The sequence below is a fragment of the Drosophila ficusphila genome, unplaced genomic scaffold (genome assembly GCF_018152265.1).
Source record: "Drosophila ficusphila isolate 14025-0441.05 unplaced genomic scaffold, ASM1815226v1 contig_198, whole genome shotgun sequence".
NCBI classification, from domain to species: domain Eukaryota; kingdom Metazoa; phylum Arthropoda; class Insecta; order Diptera; family Drosophilidae; genus Drosophila; species Drosophila ficusphila.
Window position 1 is genome coordinate 654,770 of NW_025064092.1, and position 18,144 is coordinate 672,913.

The window sequence follows — 18,144 nt, forward strand, 5'->3', positions numbered from 1 at the left end:
ATAATAATGGCTGGTTATTAATATCAGTAAGGGATTGATTTACTAAGACTTTTCTATTACTATTTTCTTTACCAACCTGGTGAACTATCTCAATGAATTAAAAAATTATACGAATTCCCCACCCTACATTTCCCACATATACCTATTAATTATGTTTAAAATACTATTACATAGCTTTTACATTGGATACCCCATTTATACCAAGTAAATATATGTCAGGTTGCTTTTAAATCCAGAAAGAAAAATGAAAACATAGAAAGGGTGAGCACTCCCACTGTCTTGGCCGCAATTGTAAATACGGAAAGTGAAACCGCATCCACCGCCGCCCCCTTTCGGGGGTGTGGCACTGGTTTTTATTAGGTATGCGCTGCAGTTGTTGTTTCTGTTTGGTTGTGCAGTAAAAATATTTGCTTTCGTTCAATTTCAAGTGTGCGGCATGTCGATAAGTGCCAGCGACTGCAGTTTTTCCAAATGTTTACCTCGCCAACAGCCACGCCCCCTTTGTCAACTATAAAAGTGCAAATTAATAAAAAATATATATACTCGTACGTATATAATATCGGGTTGGTCGGTGGGTCCGCCTGTTTGGTTGGTGGATCGAGGGAAGAAAGAAGAGAAGTGGAATGTTTGTGGAGGCGGTTTGCCTTTGAAGATGCGCACTCAATCGAAGCATTCACAGATACTCAAACACACACATGCACACACACACACACACAAACGAAGAGAGAGTCGAAGCATCTTCGAATGCCTTTGGCTGCGTTAACTGCTTGCTTTTATCTCCGGTTTCCGCTTTCTTTCAGCTTTTCTGATCGACAAACCGAACAAATAAATAAGATTTCTGCATGCACACGCTCTTCGAATGCTGAAGAGAATTTAATTTTATGCTGGCAATCGGGGCTTTGTTGTTTTCTTTAAAAGCGTTCAGCTGCAGTTACGAATTGGAAGTCAAAGTAAAATATTTGTGTGACTCAATTAAAAGCAATGTGGTGTGCTTAAACCCAAATGAAGCAAGAAATTCCTGTATACAAATATACAAATTATAAAACTTTTAATTAAGACAGCATTTAAAACTTGTTAGTCAATAAACAAGCGAGAAAAGTAAGTCGTTGTTCTTTATCTTTGCACGAGTTTTTTGATTTCAATCAGAAGTTTTTAGCAACCTACAAAACTATTTAAAAATGTTTTTGTTGTTTGACTTAATACACCCGTAGCTTTTTTAGTTTTAGTTTTTATTTCTTTTAAGTTATAATAAATAATACAAGTTTTTATTCGGAACGACTTTTTTAATTATTTTTCTTTCGTTTTGTTCGTAATTGAATTTATATTTAAAACCCCCTTTGCTAAAGAAAACTGTTTCTTTAATTATAAATTACTTAACCAAACATCAGCTGAGTGAGACTTTGTTAAAATATTCATTGGACCAAAATTGCTGTGACTAAAAGCACATGTGTGTGTGTGTATGTGTGTATATTTTTCAATGCACCCTAAGCTCTTCGGCCTCACAATTTAAAGCCTCGCTTTAAGCTATAGGATTTTCATTTCCTGGGCTTAGCTTGGAAAATAGTTTACTGTATAAAGAAATGTGTACTTTGGCTGCACTTGCCTTCCTCCCCTTTTTTTCGCCAAGATGAAATCCCACTAAAAACAGATTTATCCACACATGGACAGCTCAGCACAAAAAAAAAAGAAAAGAAATGAAAAAAGAATAAAAAACTAGGGGGAAAAACTAGAAAAGAAGGCGAGTAAAAAGTTGGACTGCAAGTTTGCCGCACAGACAATGCTCCGACACTTATCTCATTTAATTTCGTATAATTTTTTCCTCCGCAGGCGACGACCGCACACACACACACACTCACAAGCATACACTCACACACTCGCACATGCAATGAAAGCAGTGCAACTTTGTGCCATGTTTTCCATCACATTGTTGCAGCCTTTTTTTTCGGATGGCTTCGGCGCGGGGGGTTAATGAAAAAACTTTTTCGGCTTTGGCTTTGTTTTATTGCGCATTTCTGCGGTCGCGATTGTTGGATTCGAGTTGCACTCGCTGCCTCAGACAATGGCCAAAACAAATTGCTGGCCCACAAAGGGGCGTATCCATATCCCTGCACACCCCAGATAAACACACACACAGAACACCACAACACCACCAACTCACATAACACACAACACACAAAGGTGTGCGAGGGGCCAGATAATGTGAGAGCCGAAATGCACTTAACTCATTTACGGCCGCGCCGAATGCGCTTAAATAAATTAAAATGTGGCAGGCCCTGACACTTAAATGCATATGCACACGAAAAGCAAGGCGAGAAAGTCGGCAGACAGGCGTCAGAACCAAAGGCTTGATGCCCTGGAATGCATAAAGAATTTTTTAATTATCTCGTTGTATCTAAATCCTTGAAAATATGAATAACAGCTCGGTTTTTGGTTGCACATGCATCTATTAAATTAAGCAGTGCGTTAAAATGGAAGCCTGCTTAATTGCACTTCCTGTGCACTGCTTGCTGATCAGTCCATAAAATGTTGCCTACTTAAGTGGTTTGTTTAACAAGAAAAACTATTAACCTAAAAGTATCAAAGAGTAAATAATTCTAATGAAATCAGGTTAGGAAATTAAAATATTATCTTGCTTGTAAGTCAAATAACACACAGTTTATTATTATATTCAAATATTTAAAAAAGGCTTTTGGTTTAAAACAAGTAAGTAACGAATTAAGACAGTATAAAGTATAAAGGTCATTCCAAACAAGCAACCCTAACCGCATTTCCAGGGTATTGTCGCCAAGTTGCGACACAGTTACCGCCGTTGTGCCGACATCCTTGCCACCTCCGCTTTCGCTTGGCTGGCGGTGAAAGGCGAGAAAGTGTGCCAAGAAGCGAGTAACAAGAGACAGTCGAACAAAACTGTGGCACAGCAGAAGCAGCAGCAGCAGCAGTGGAAGTTGCAGTGGCAGTAGAGCACTGTGGCAGTGAGGAAGTGTGGCAGTGGGGCAGTGGGCGAGCGGTCCTCAAAGGACTCGCTGCACTTAAAACATCGCGGTGGCCATTAAAAATTATATGCAATAAGCAGCAGCGACGACGGCGCACAAACAGCAAATAATGAAATTATAATTAAAGCCAGAGCCGGACGAAGTAAGTAAGACCATCAAGTGCGCAAAATGAAGCGACCACAAAATGCAGACAACGAATTCAATTACCTTCCAGGGTCCTGCCATCCAAAGTGTGGGCGTGCTCGATGGGGGCGTGGCTCGGCGTAATGAAGAAATTATGAAGTGCATTAAAGCGCAGAAAGGCGAACGGGCAAACACAACGAGGAGCGAAAGGACGAGCCAAGATGAATACACTGATTGAGCTGACCCGAGGGTAAGGCAGCGGAAAAATGGAAAAAAAAAAACTGGCAAAAGTAAAGGCAGCAGGCGATGGCAAAGGACAGGACAATAAAATGCAGCCAGCGGCACTGAGAGCGAAAAAAGCTAAGGGAAAGCAAAACAGCGAGCAAACATTTAGGGGGAAATCCACAGGAGGGGGAAAACCGACGGCGGAGTGGAGTAAGCCAATTACAAAAGCCAAAACGAGCAGCGGCTCCAATTTATTTTCATCCTGCACATACACACAATAATTGTTTCTGTCTTATTTTTATACCCTTCAAGAAGTTGTTTTCATATTGAAAACGGGCAGAAACAAATTAGGAACAGATAAATTAGGATTAATGCGTGTTTATATATTTTAAAAAGGGAACCTTTCCGTTTCCACTCAAAATTGTTTTTTTTTTTAAATTGTTCAATATGAAAAATGTGTTAAAGGATATCATATTGCATTAGTAATACTCGTATTTCCAAATAAAATAAAAAATTAAAATATATATTTACGAAAACTCTAATAATTTAAATTCAAGATATTATTTTTTGTTTTTTATTCATGTAGAGTATATATAAACCCCAGGGTTCCGCAATATATATTGTTTGCCCGCTTTCGTGTGAGTTGGTGTATTTTTAGCCTTGCCAGGATACTCGGCCTTTCTCCCCTTTGGGGAACCTCCTGATCTCCCTCGTGGCCCCAGGGTCCCTCTCTCCTCCCCTTTCATCCGCCATTCTTGTAATTAATTGAAATGCCTGTCGCGGCCAAGGCTGCCAAAGGATCTCAGCGTCCTTGACTTTGGGGCCCAAGTGTGGAGCCAAAACTAATCAAATTGGAAAACTTAAAAACTTAAAATTAACTAGAGCGGATGAGAACTTGAAAGTATTGATGTGCAATTGTTTAGTAACAATAAAACATTAAAGACCCTTTATTAACTTTGCCCAATTTGTATTTTGTTTATTTACAGAAAGCTACAAAATTAAATTAAATTTTCATTAATTAAACTACAATATAACCGTGTAATGAGTTATTTAAAGTTAATGTTGCACAGCAGGTATGCAAGTGCCAACAATTAAAAGTAATTGTGTGGCTAAATTGCTCGCTGCAATTCTAGTTCACAGAAATAAAAGGATTTGCTTAGTTAAACGATTTGTTGTTTGCATTTGTTAGCCTTCTACACCGATTTCAATAGCTACTGTCCACAATTGCACCCACAAATGGTCGGTATTTTATCAACGCACCGACTTTCACCACTAAAACAAATTCAGATTCAATTTGCACGCGTTTCGAACTCAATTAAAGTCCAGGCCTTAAACAACATTTAAACGCCGTGTCATTTAATAACGTAAACCAGCGATTTGTCACGTGGGTCGAGTGGAGAATGGAGTGTGGAAAGCCGGTGGACTCTGCCTGAATTTGTTTTCTATTTTTTCTATATTTTTCGGGATGTTGACGCTACGGAGTCGCTGGTTTAGCAGGAAGCCAACTTGTCATTCATCAAACTTTTTCAATAAAACTTTTGCGGCGCTTCTCGTCGCTGGCCAAGCTGCAAATCCGCCTCTCATTGCAAAAGCCGAAAAAGCTTCCGAGGAAAGTGGAGATGGAGAGTGGAGGTGGAGGTGGAGGTGGAAGTCAAGTGGAGAAGGCGACTGAATGCGAATGGGAATCGGAATGGGAATGGGAATGGGAACGGGAGTGTGGATGTGAAATGCAAAGTTCCTGTAGTCCACCCGTCCAATTTCACTCGAGAGTTTCGATTTTCAGTCCGCGCTGTTCTTGTTCTTGTTATTGTTCGTGTTGTTGTTGTTATTGTTGTCTGCTGGCATTGTCAACAGTTGCCCATGGAATGGCCATGCCCCTTTGATCCACTGCCACAACCTCAATTCGAATCCACTTGCTACACGGGAATTCAAGGAGTGCAGGGAACCAGCTTCAACTGGAAATCAAAATCTATAAGATGGAGTTTCCCACTCCATTAGTTCTATTTATAAATATTGTATTGTATTTCAAGTAACTCATATTTTTGGTACCCAAACAATTGCTATTAATGGAGAAGTTTCTTTATTTGAAGTATAGTTTTTTCAAAACAGCATTGTAATTTTTTGCATCCCCTTTCATCATAGGTATTTGATTTTATCTTTTAAAAAGATATTACTTGAATAATACATGTATTCGATTTGTCAAATAAATTTCATTCCTAATTTTATTTTAATAGTTTTTAAACAATAGTTTTAGGAGACTGGCATTGTGATTTTTGCATCCCTCTACTATTATTTTTTTATTTGCATTATTTGCAATTTTATTATTTATTATTTCATCTTCTTAAAAAAAGAATATAACTTGAATCATATTGGACAGTACTTGGTTGATCATGTGTTTATTAAGCATTAACCTATAATTATTAGATCAAACTTGATTTCTCTCCGTGCAAAGCATTCAATTTGAAGCACTGACAAACAAATATTATATTGTGTTCCATATCGATTTCCTCTTTAGCCGCTCCTGCATTCAATTTTCAGGATGAGCCATGCAACTTTTATGTTGAGCTCATCATTTTGCCAACTGCTTCGAATTGAGGGATTGGGGAAAAAGGGGAAATGGAGGTTTGGGAAAATCGGAGGAGGGTGGAGGAAAAATACCGAATGGATGGGACCTAAGCGGAACAGACAAAAACGAGAATGAGCAAGGATGAGGCTGGTAGCTGGTAGCTGGTAGCTGAAATCTGGAAGCTGAAGGCTGGAGCGCAGGAGGAGGAAATTGACAAAAGAAGCTGCTCGAAGGACTCGCCGGCTGAGTGAACTTCCAAGGAGCAGGACCAAACACGAAAGCGAGCCAAAGGGGTCGCATAGTTGAGCCGTAAACAATCAATGCAATCTCGAGTTGGGAGCTCAGATGCCGGAGCCCCATCAATTTCCATAATTAATCATGCAAGACACAGCACACACAAAAGGGTTAAGCGAAGGCTTTCGCTGCTCTTCGCATCAAATCAAATCAATTCGAATTGAAAAGTAACAATGCGAAAGTTTCTCTTCTCGGCAATCTCTTCAATGGTCACCGAAAAAAACCTATCCGAATTTGATGGATTACAAGGAAGCCATAAGCTCATGGCTGCATGGGATATCGTGTTTTATGCATTTACTTTTACTCGATTATACATAAAAAATTTAAGAAACTTTACCCGAAAAAAGGCCAACACTGCGTATGAGTAATTGGATTTATTACTCATTCGTCATGTTGTTCAAGTTTTCATAATTTTAATAATATAATATTATAAATTAATAGGTTGAATTTTGAAAAGACTTACTAGAGTTACTAAAATACTTAAATACAATACTTGATTTGTGCATATGGTTTTCCTTTTTGTTTTTAAGCCTCTCTTTATTATTTGTTTTTTTTTCAGCAAAGTTAATTCAATTGGTAACACTCCAGTCGTAAAAAAAGGTTTTCATTTTAGGATGCATTGTTTTGGTACCCTTTAAGTCTAAAAATACATTTCGCAGGATTAAAAAAATTAAATCAAATCCTAACCGAAACCCAATTTAGGAGTCACCCCAAAGTGTTCACCCAACCCACACAAATGCAAACCAAAACACAACCACAAACGCAAACGCCTAATAGGTTTTCAATAGAAAAGCCATTCAAGGCTGCTGCGATGATTTCCCGCCCGCAAACAAAAAAGAAAATGTTCGCCATGCATAAATTTCGAGAGGGCGACAAAAACAGCCGCGGAACCGCAAGCGCGTTTTACGAGCGTTTTTTCCCGCCTGCCAAACTCAAGATGCGCAAAAAATATCTGCAACGCGTTGGCCAGGCCAACGGCTGTGGATTCATGGCCATGAATTGACCCGAACTGAAAGTGGTTAGCACGTTTTGGCAGGGGTTAGTCATCATGGCCAACGGCGAAACAATCGGGTTAAAGGCGGCGTGGGGTTAAAGGGGAGTTCAGGAGGTACAAAGGGTTAAAAGGGGGGACTTAGAAGTAGAGACATTGCCGCTTACGCTTCGCGATACAGCCCCAGGCAACCAGCAGAGTTCTCAGCGCTACACAAAAAAACAGAAATCGAAAGGAAGAAAATATATTGAGTACACGTAAAAAAGAATAAATCAAAAGGTGCGAGATGACAGGCGAGAATCGGTGAGAAAAAAACTGAGAGTGCGGGATGATTTACTTATGAGACTCGAAACTCCGCAACAAGGGAAAACCGAAACAAGTTGGAAAAATGCCAATAAACTTAAATAAATTGGGAGAATATTGGAAAGTTTTCAACTCCTTCCTTCGTTAATTTGGAACTTAAAACGCTGATTAACAGGCTTCTTAATAATATTACATAAAAATGTAAGATTTGTAAAAGCTCCCAAGATAAAAACTAAATTAAATTATATTATGAACAAGAGTATATTTATGTTGAAAGGAAAAACTGTGTATGGAATATAAAAACTCTACGATATCTACGATACTACAAAATTTAAGAAAATACTACAGAACCATAGTAACCACTTTGAATGTTTTAGTATAATATAAAAATTTACACAGTCATATTTAAATATTAACTTTTTTTAAATTCCTAAGCTCAATTCAACGAATTGTTTTTAACAAAGGCCAGTAATAACATCTGCAATTTTACCTATAAACGATACTTTTAGTTGCAACATGTCATAATTTTTGGATATGATCATTAAATAAAATTGGGAAAACTAAAGTGTGTGTATATTTTCCTGAACATTGTTTTTTCACTTCATAAAATGATTACCTTAAATGGTTCACGCATAAGCGCATTAAGTACTTTTAAAAACATGTTTGCATCTAAAACAATAGTTTTACTACATAATCTCATATATTATATAACTCAACTGAGAATTATAACCCTTCCGTGTCTATTAAACTCGCTTGCAATGATAGCGGTTGCCCCAATGGAGGTGCATGAGATGCCCATGTGGATGCAGACCCACCCACATTCATGGAGCTAGCTTACCATTTTGGGTGGTGCTCCCTTGGAAGAGGTTCCGCAGATAGGTGATCAGCCGCCGGTGGAGCGGCCGATGGCGATGGCGCGACGACTTGCGGTGCGAGGAGGAGGACTCCTGGCCACCGCCCTGCTCCACATCCTCCGCGTCCAGAGTGGAGCCACCACCTGCACCAGCAGCTCCCGATCCACTGGCCACCAGCTCCTTGCCACATTGGCTGGCATCCACGATGATCTCGATGCTGCGCTGCGTGCTGGACTTCTTGATGCCCAACTTTGGTGCCGAGGTGGAGCAACTGCTGCCGGAGGCACCACCACCACCTGCACCACCACCACCACTGGAACCACCGGTGATGGTGGTGCCGATGAGGGCATCCGTGACACTGGAACCTGTGCCGGCGATGCTGCTCACGTGCTGCTGTTGTGGCAAGTGACCCTGGCCATGTTGGTGGTGGTGCTGCTGGTGGTGCTGCACCACGCGACCCGTCAGCAGGTGGTGCTGGGCACTCGAGGGCAGCTCGTTCACCGTTCCGTTGCTGTGGCTTCCCCGGTAGATCAGCTCCGTTTCGTTGCTCACTTGCCGCAGGGCGTGCAATCCGGTGTGCGATGCACTGCTTGCCATTCCAGCGGAGGATCCACCAGCACCACTCCCTCCTCCTCCTCCTCCACCTCCACTGGAGCCACCACCATTGAGACCCGTGTAGTAGGCGCTGTTCGGTCGCTGGCTGTGCTGCACCTGCGGTCCGGCCATCGCGTTTCTCTCAGTGTATTCTGTGGCTCCTGCTCCTGCTCCTGCTCCAGCAGATCCTGGATCCTTTTCCAGATCCCGATCCTCCTTACTCCGCTTTAGTTATCGCTGGCTGGTTTTAGTGGTTTTAGTGGCATGTTGGACACGTTTACATGGTTACGGCGGTGGTGGGTTAAGCAAAGCGGGGTTAAGCGGCGCGGCATCTGCGGGAGGCGATCAAATCGAGCAAAATACGTTAGAATTCAGATACTAATGCGCTGGCTTCTATTCCGATCAAAAGATATTTAAAGGCAACTAACAAATCTAGCGGGAACGTTTGATTTTAAGCTTGAACTTTTGGAATGCAGAAATCCATGTCAAGATTCTGGCAAAAATATCTAAACCTCATACAGTTTTATATTAAAATTTTAAGTTGTTTTATGGTTAAATTAAATGTTTTTGAATTGTTGTATAACGTATGCAATACCCTAGTTAATAATTAAAAAGAACTGAACATATTTGCACAATACACTCCTAAATTTTATAAAAACCTCATAAACATACTGAAATGGTTAAAGATCAAATTTTATTTATTTTTTTTATTAATAAATATAATTACTTTGTGCCTTATAAAACTCAATTAAAAAACAAACATTTCAATAAAACCCAAAGAATTATTTAGAAACTCCAAATTTTATTTGTTTCTTTAATTACCTTGATTTGATCGGAATAGAACATATATAACAAAGAAAACTAATTTCAGGAAGTTAACAATATTTCACTTCAGCAGCGTTGCATATGTGTGTGTTAGTTAGTAGGCGTGCGTGAGTGTGTGTGTGTGCGTATGGGAACTATTAAGCTCTTGTAAGCGCCTTTGTTATCCTATTTTAATCCTATTTACTATATGATACACAAAACTAGACAATTGCCTCCTCAGTAAATTGGGGCAATAAATGCCGTGTAAATTTGTTGAGATGCAGGAGAATTAGCACAAACAAAATGTTATTTTATTGAATAATATTTACTTCAGCATAATGATATTGCAAGTGATAAATATTTTAATAAACATTTGTTCATTCATGAAGGCTTTTTGCATTCAAATAATTCGTAATTTTAAGTGGTCAAATTAAATTAACTTTTAGTTCGTTATAGTTTCGATCCCACATTGATGTCCCTTAAAAAAATTTTTTTATCTAGCGAAAAACTTGCTTTCTCAAGTACTCTTCTTGAAGAAATTTTTTTTTTTTTATTTTGTTTTTCTTTTTAAAAAAACCTTATTTCTTTGAAACTTATAAATTTAAAAGAATTGCATATGTAAATATAAAAGATATATAAAAAGTTTTTCAACTTAACAATTTGTTCAGTTTAATTCTACAATGACCTTCTTTAGCTTTAGCTTATAAAATTTCCTATAAACTCTTAGTTTTGCAAAATGGGGAAAAACCAAAATAAGTATTTTTTTCAACGCAAGGGGAGATGCAAATGTACAATTTTTATTTCCCAATCGACAGAGAATAGAGAGTTGGCCCCTATAAAAATCCCCGAAAAACCTGTCACCAGTAGGCTCCGTGGCGAACCTCAAGGGGTTTAGGCTTTCGGTTTGGGGATTCCGTTCAGTTTTGGGGCCGACTTCACCAAGAGCAGTTCGGAAAACAGACTAAAATTCAAAATTTCTCCGTGTGGCTAACCTCCTTCGTGTTCTCGACTTTTTCCCTCTTGGCCGTTCTCCACATTCCCCGCATTCTCCGCATTTTCCGTATATTCCGCACATTGCGCATTCGCCATGTCGGACGACGTTCCCTTCAACCCGTTCTACATTGGTCCGCATCCGAGTAAGGCGTGTGCGGTTGCCGAGGCGCCCGGCCAGCAGTGCTCCCCCAACTGTCCGCCGCCGGAGGGACAGGCCAGTGGCACCGCCACCGCCTCCGCTTCCGGTACCGCTTCCACTTCGGCAGTGAAGCCAGGAGCAGCTGGAGCATCTGGAGCACCGGGAACGGCGGCCCCCGCGGAAGGACAGGAGAACCAAACCGTTCCGAGTGGAAATGCGGGCGGGATGCTCATCGTGAGCATGGTCAACATTTACAGCCCCTCGGAGGTGCTGGCAGCCGCCGCCGGATTGGTGGAATCAGGTCCACCAGGAACGGCAACCGGAACAGGAGCAGCGGGAACAGGAGCGGTGGGAACAGGAGCAGCGGGAACAGGTGCAACAGGAGCAGCTGGAACAGCGGGAACGGGAACGGGAACAGGAGCGGATCAGGCTGCGCCGGCGCCCAAGAATATCATATGCAAGCCATATCCCTGCATGGAGGGTGCCCGCTCCGAAGGTCCTGAATGTGATTAGGAGGAAGTCCACATGGGGAGCACAACCAACAGTCAATTACATAGCAACTGGCCATTCAAATTAGCATTACTTCCACCGAAATAGGCCCCAAATATTATAATAAACTAAAAAAAAATAATGATGTTTTTTCCTTATTACCTATTTAATAGTTGTTTCATTTAAACCAGCTTTTTTCTAGCCCCAATACTTAATCATAACTGAATAACAACCTAATAGAGCTGGTATAGACTTAATATACAGAGAACTAGATTGTTTTATGCATTTTTGGAAATAAGCATTACCAAAAGTGACCTGAACCATTTAATCTCTGCCATCCAAGTAAAAGCCTCCTTTGAATGAACATTTAAACTTCTATATTCGTATACGTAAACACATTCATGCCCCTAGAAAAATACAAGCTTCCTTTCTCCGAAAAATGTTAAGGAATAACCCCATGTTTAAGAAACCTAATGTCTAACGCTTCCAAAATGCCATTTGCTTCTTTCTCTGAAAAAGAAGAAACCCGTGTGGTTATTTTCCCCTTTGAAGAGTTATTTCGTTCGACAATAAACGATTCGAGTGGAATCCCATTTGGAGGGTATTATTTTTTGAAAAAATTCCGCTCGCACATTTTCAAGCCGTTGCGAAGGATTTCATCTGGAGCTGCAGCTGCATCATTTATGGCTCGATGGCAACTGGAAAATGGATCAGGAGCAGGAGCAGGAGCACAACAACAACATCCCCATCATCGAGGAGGGAAAAGGAGAGGAGAGCGATGCGTTTCGGCCAGGAGTCTATCGAACGTATTGCTTTTGCAAATTCAATGAAGTAAAAATTTATTATTTATTGATAGACTTATGCAAGTGCACAACAGCACAGTGCAGCAGAGCAACGTAGAGAAGAGCAGCAGGAGCAGGAGCAGGAGCAGGAGCACGAGCAGCAACAAGGAGCTGCACACTTAGTGCTCGCATCCTTGCCCCAGGAACAGTGATGCTTAGTTGGCCATTTTCCAGCACTCTTTCTTAGCCAGATGAATATGTTCTTAGCAATTCACTTGATATACATTACATACGAAATTTATGCCATATTCTAAGACTAAGATAAACAATAAAAAAGCTCAAAAATATACCACGTGTTTTTGAAATGAATGTCTAAGAGCTGATAATCGAGAATACTGGTTATCGTGAATTCTACTTTCTTAAAAAAGTATCCACAACCAAACAAATTTTTATATTAAATATATTGTATATTTGGTATGTTTGATTGCTTGATTTTAAATTAATGAAAAAAAAACAGCAAGACTAACAATTGTCATAACCTTAAAGAAAATTGTTAAGGATTTTTAATAATATCTTCTGGAAAATTACATAAAACGAATCTTAAATTTTGTGTGTGCTAATAAAAATAATTGGAAACTTTATTTAAGTTAGAACGCATACTTGACAAAAGCGTTTTATAAGAATGAATAAAAACTTCGATTTTGAACTACAAAAACATCAAGTCATAAGGCAAAACTAATTGTCGGTGAACTCGTTAACAGAAAGGTTGATCCTTGAAAAATATTTCGAAAAGGAATTTGTCGTTTTCTTCTATATTTTGGCATCCCTGGCGAGGACATCTTTGCACATGGGTGGATGTGTGTATGGATGTGTGTGTAGGTGTATGTGTGTGGATGCGTGTGCTTGCACTCATCGTGGTACGAGTACTTCGCAAAATTGCAGTCGATGCTGGCTTCCTTTTGCTTTCTTTGGCAGCACCTGTTTGCCAAATGATTTATGCATTTCACCCATTTTGCCGTCGACGTTTCACGTGCAACAAAACTAGCAAACAAACAACAACGGCAAATGCAACTGCAACCCGCCGGCAATAACAACAACGCCTAATGTGATTTCCTTGTTAAATGCGAGTCGAGTCGCTCTTTTCGCGAAGAAAAATGGAGCACTTTGCTGCCAGTTTTTATTCGCTTCAGCTTCGGCCTGCCGCCAACGCCTCCTCCGTCGAACCCCTTAATAGACGTTAGTTTGTTAAGCTTTTAAGCAACGCGTTTCCTGAGTGCCTCTTGTTGGCACTAAATCGTGAAAACATTTTTCAACTGTCACCGAAAAAAAGTGGGAGAGGTTCGTGTGTTTGATTAGCTCATTTGAGCAGGGTAAACCAATTATGTTTCTTATTGAAAAAGCATTTCATGTACGAAGATCTGGAAACGATTTATCATTCTTGAAATTATATAAAATCGTGTGCTATTATGTGTTGATCTTTTATAAAATTATGTGCTGGGAAACATTAATTGTGTCTTGACTTACAATTAGGGCTTCAAAATCAATAAGAACTTCAGTTTTGCATTGAATTAATTTAATAAAAATCTTAATGTGAAACACATTAATGACAATACACGACAACACATTAATGTCAACACGAAAAATGAAGTAAATTGACATTTAAAGAACAGAAATGTATTTAAAAACCCCAGTTCGAATCCAAACCTCGTTTACAACTTTAAAGAACCCAGCTTACGAACCGAAAGTACAGTTTGCAAGTAGGTTTGAACTCCGAATCGAACCGCAATCAAAACTGCTTGGGTTCACCTCCGAGATTTATAACCTCATTCAGACTTACGAGACCATTTCGTTGATACTCTATTGAAACAATGGGCAACAAATACCCGTATGACATATCCCAATAACTGGAGTCACCGGGATATCGGATCACTCGACTAATCCATTATAGTGTAAGTAGGCTATAACGCATAGTAAAACTAGGAACTAGGAAATTCAGTATGCAGTATTTCCCCGTTCACAATTTCTGGTCACACTTATAAAAGTTTTCTCGCTTGACAGTTCAAATTAAGGGAGAAACTCCGAAGGAATTGTAATCATGAATCAAACAAAGAACATGATATTCTTGCACAATTTGCCGGATTGCACCAGGGAAGAACTGGAAGCACATTGCAGTCCGATTGGAAAAATTACTGGATCTGTGGTTCTGGGACGACAAGGATTTATCGAGTTTGCCACTGACGAAATGGCCGAAATCGCAGAACTGTGGCTCTCCGGATCCATTTTCAAGTCAAAAATGATTTTTGTCTGCAATGCAAGCTCGAGATCGAAGGTAGCTGATTCCCTTAATAAGGAGTTTAAATTGGATGAATGACTAAAAGGAGGTAGACGAGCATTAGGTTAGTATAAATCAATTATAAGGATTAGTAAGATTTAGAACAGACTTCTTATAGGTTTTTGATGAAAGGCCAAAAGAAAATACCGCTGAGGACAAAGAACGTAAAGACTTTGGGACCTCAAATAAATTCTATACAATACTGTGCACAAATGCAATTGGCAATAAAAAAATCATTTGCTATAGTTTTTTCGATTGTTTCTTTTTCAGCCTTATGATATGTCCTGTTTAACATATGAATTTTGAGAATATTAAAGTAACTGATATTGTAAGAATTAAACCAGAATAGGAAAAAAAGATTGAGGAATGGTTTATGGATCTATTCGTATAGATGTTTTTTTCTTGAGATGTTTTCCTTTTATTTTTGATTTTCCGAGTTCAACTGCTAAATACTGACTTAAAGCCTCGAAACCAGAAGTTGAATTAAATTTGCTACATGCTTAAGGTTTAGCTTTCCAAATATCGGACAGCCGTAAGGCCACATAAAATCGGATTCCCGTTCCGGCAATTCCATTTCCATTTGCAACTGTCAACAAATCGAGTGCGGAAAAGACAGAAGAGAACAAAACAGAACAGAACAGAGCGAAGGGGAGACTTAATTTATTGAAATGTCCGGAAATGTAAGCATTAAAAGCACCGCACGACGAATGGAAAACAAAGCATAAATATCTATTAAAATGAGATTGAAATAAATTACAATTTAGAGGGAAGCCAGGAGCGGGGAAAGTGGGAAAAATGGGGAAATGGGCCTGCGACACGCCACCGCAAGCCATTTAATGGCACCTCATCTCCGGCGGTTCCCGTTCGATTCCGAAGGTCAGGTGGCTGGTAACTGCCTCGGGTTCCCCAGAAGTTGCCTCAGACCGGGACTGCGACTGCAGACTGCAAGGGGCAAGGGGCAAGGGGCGAGGGGCATAGGAGCACAGAAGATGGGGGCATGGGGCATGAAAAATGGAAGCACCACCGACGAACGGCAGAGGAAATGAAGCTGAACTTTATTATAACAATACACAATAATCGTGTGCGAGCAGCGTCTCGAATCTCGAGTCTCGAGTCTTGAGTTTCCTCTCCGGTTTTCCCCTTCCCCTTCGTCCTGATTTTCCGGCAAGATGAAGTGCGGCGGAAAAAGGAAAAGGGAAAAGGGAGAGCGGATATGCCGCTCGAAAGGTAAACTGCAGCGGAAGCCAAGCCGCACGAAATTATGACGAAAACAAATACCAATCATTTTCTCGACAAAAACTAAATCGACCGCAAGTTGATTTTTCATCGAAATTAAATGGTTTCTAAAAAGACTTATTATGTTATTACACGGATATTTTCATTATAAGTGAGGCAAGTTTGAATTGCATTTTATTTTCTTATTCCCTTTAAAAATATTCAGTTTATATTGATGCCTTACTGAGTTGTGACTACTTTAATATTTTTTTTAGTTGCATATATATTTTTCCATTCCCTTATACTTCTTTATTGAAAATCGAAAAAAATGTTGTTCTTTAATATTAATATTTATAATAGAACTAATAATAAATAACTTTAAAAGGCACAACTGCATGGTTTATCTATTTCAGAGACCAATATTTTGGTTTAGGCGTTTCTAAAATAAATTCCTGTTTAATTTACTAGATCATTTTACTAGACTAACTGGTCAAAAAATATTTGATAATATTAATACATTGTTTTCTCCCCACAAAGGTTTTTTCCTTGCGACTTCAACCCAGTTACGAGCAACAAGTTGAGCGGAGTAGAACAAATAAAAGCCAACTGGCGATTTCTCACTCGCTACAAACGAGAAGCGATCACGGACGGCGAATGCTAATTGGTTGGGGCGCGGTATTTTCTCGCAGTGCATGGCACGTAGTACGTTGCACGCCGAGGCGCTTAACTAAACAAGCAGAAAACGTGCAGTCGGGCGGTAAATGCATTCCACTCCCTTTCTTGCCATTCCATTCCTGGCCAGGACTCGCTCCTGCGGTTGCACATCCTTCGTCACGAAATCCCAGTAAAATGTCAAGTGCACTTCGGCACCACCCACTCCCCATTCTATAGCCCCCATCCACTAAGCACTATCCGACCCCTCCCCCTCCCCCTCCCTTTTTCCTCCTCCTTCGTCCTGCATTCACAATATCCTTGGCTAAGGACTCGAGTCGCGACTTCCTGGACTGCTGGTCGCGTACCTATAAGTGTGCGCAATATTCAAACGGGAAGGTGAAAGGAAATTGGATTTTTGTTGACATTATTTTATACAAAATATCCGGGACCCCAACAACAACAACAACTACAACTACAACAACAATGGACGATGGTGTCGGTCAGAGAAAAATCCAACTCATCGAAGGTTCCTGCCTTCGCCACGAAAATTCCAGCATTCCTGCTCCTGGCAGCTGCCGCTTTCACTACCTTTCACCCCTCTCTCCATGTGTGTGCGTATATTCGTATGTGTGTGCGTGTGTGAGTTGGCAAACATATTTTGATTTTGCATAATAAATTGCGTTCTGTATGCGAACGACCGAGACAAAGTGGCAGAATGTGAGGGGTTAAAAAGGGCTCCACCAGTCGACTCAGGGAATACCCTACATCATTTTACAGGCCATTCGCTAAGCCACACACTCCTTTTAAATTGTAGCAAATAGTATTCATTATTAATTACACAAGCAATACTTTATAGAATCATTCCTATTTAAGTCTCCAAATGAGACACAATTCAGTTAATTTCAAGCAAACTATTTAATAGCAGGATATGTATTTTTACTTTTCGATTCGGATCTATTTTAACAAATATAAATGTGGTTTAAAGCAAGAAAGACGCTTGATAACAAACAATTGTGGATCGCTTTACCTGCTAGTTTTTATAGATAACAAAGTGCTCATAACTATATGCAATTAATACGAAATATCAAACCATAAAAACAAATCATTTATATGAGAATATCTGACTGAGGTTGAAAAGGTAATTCAATTCTGCATATTTATAGTTTGTAGGAGGTACATGACCTAGGTTAAAACTATATATTTAAGATCGCTATGACTTGATAGCTCGCGGTTCTTTTAACTGATTTGTTAGTTATATGAACATTTTCCAAGACTAAATAAAGATTTACATATTATAGTAAACAAACCATTGGATGATTTGGCCTGAAAACCAGTAACGTTATATCTTCGCAGAATCATTATTGAGTATTTAACAGCCGTAACAATTCGTTCACCCTTCAATTTTTAGACGACTTTGGGTTTTCACTCACGCCATTGAGAAATTGCAGGGCAAGTGCACTTTGTATGCTGGTGCATCTGTTGAGAGCTGAAACCAATCAAATTTCCATGTTTGATATATTCCATGAAAAATCGTGTTGCATATGCTTGATGCTTTTATGTTTTTTCTTCTTTTTCTTTATATTTTTTATATATTTTTTTTTTGGGAGAAGGGATTGCCATTTTTTGTGGGCTGAGAGCTGTGAGTTGCAAACGAACTGACAAGCACACGCACCTCCGAAAAACTAGGTGGTGCGGATAAGTGGTTGGGTGGTTGGATGGCTATGGAGGTGGAATGGTGGAATGGTGGATTGGTGGGTTTGTTGGCTGGTTGAGTGGGTCAGATGGTTGGGGCT

At 39.8% G+C, this 18,144-nt stretch overlaps 2 protein-coding genes and 1 long non-coding RNA gene across 8 annotated transcripts in view; 2 read left to right on the forward strand and 1 right to left on the reverse strand.

Annotated features, from left to right (window-relative positions):
- Positions 1-18,144, reverse strand: part of LOC108091205 (Kv channel-interacting protein 1) — a 99,172-nt gene that overhangs the window by 22,952 nt on the left and 58,076 nt on the right. For 2 of the 6 annotated variants that reach the window (XM_017190292.2, XM_017190291.2), the window contains exons 1-2: positions 8,334-9,186; positions 7,360-7,401 (exon numbers count right to left, since the gene is read on the reverse strand). The exons of 2 other annotated variants lie outside the window; for them this stretch is intronic. In XM_017190292.2, coding sequence (XP_017045781.1) covers positions 7,360-7,401; positions 8,334-9,075 — 784 coding nt within the window. In that variant the 5' untranslated portion in view covers positions 9,076-9,186. Of the gene's footprint in view, positions 1-7,359; positions 7,402-8,333; positions 9,187-18,144 lie in introns of those variants that run through there. 2 more of the 6 variants (XM_017190296.2, XM_017190293.2) reach the window with 1 other exon arrangement.
- LOC108091208 (collagen alpha-2(I) chain) lies at positions 10,657-11,510 on the forward strand. Its single transcript, XM_017190298.1, has one exon. The coding sequence runs from the start codon at positions 10,835-10,837 to the stop codon at positions 11,390-11,392; it is 558 nt and encodes a 185-aa protein (XP_017045787.1). The 5' UTR covers positions 10,657-10,834; the 3' UTR covers positions 11,393-11,510.
- LOC108091209 lies at positions 14,183-14,730 on the forward strand. The gene is made up of 2 exons (XR_001771379.1): positions 14,183-14,546; positions 14,601-14,730. It is a non-coding gene; the product is annotated as an uncharacterized LOC108091209 (long non-coding RNA).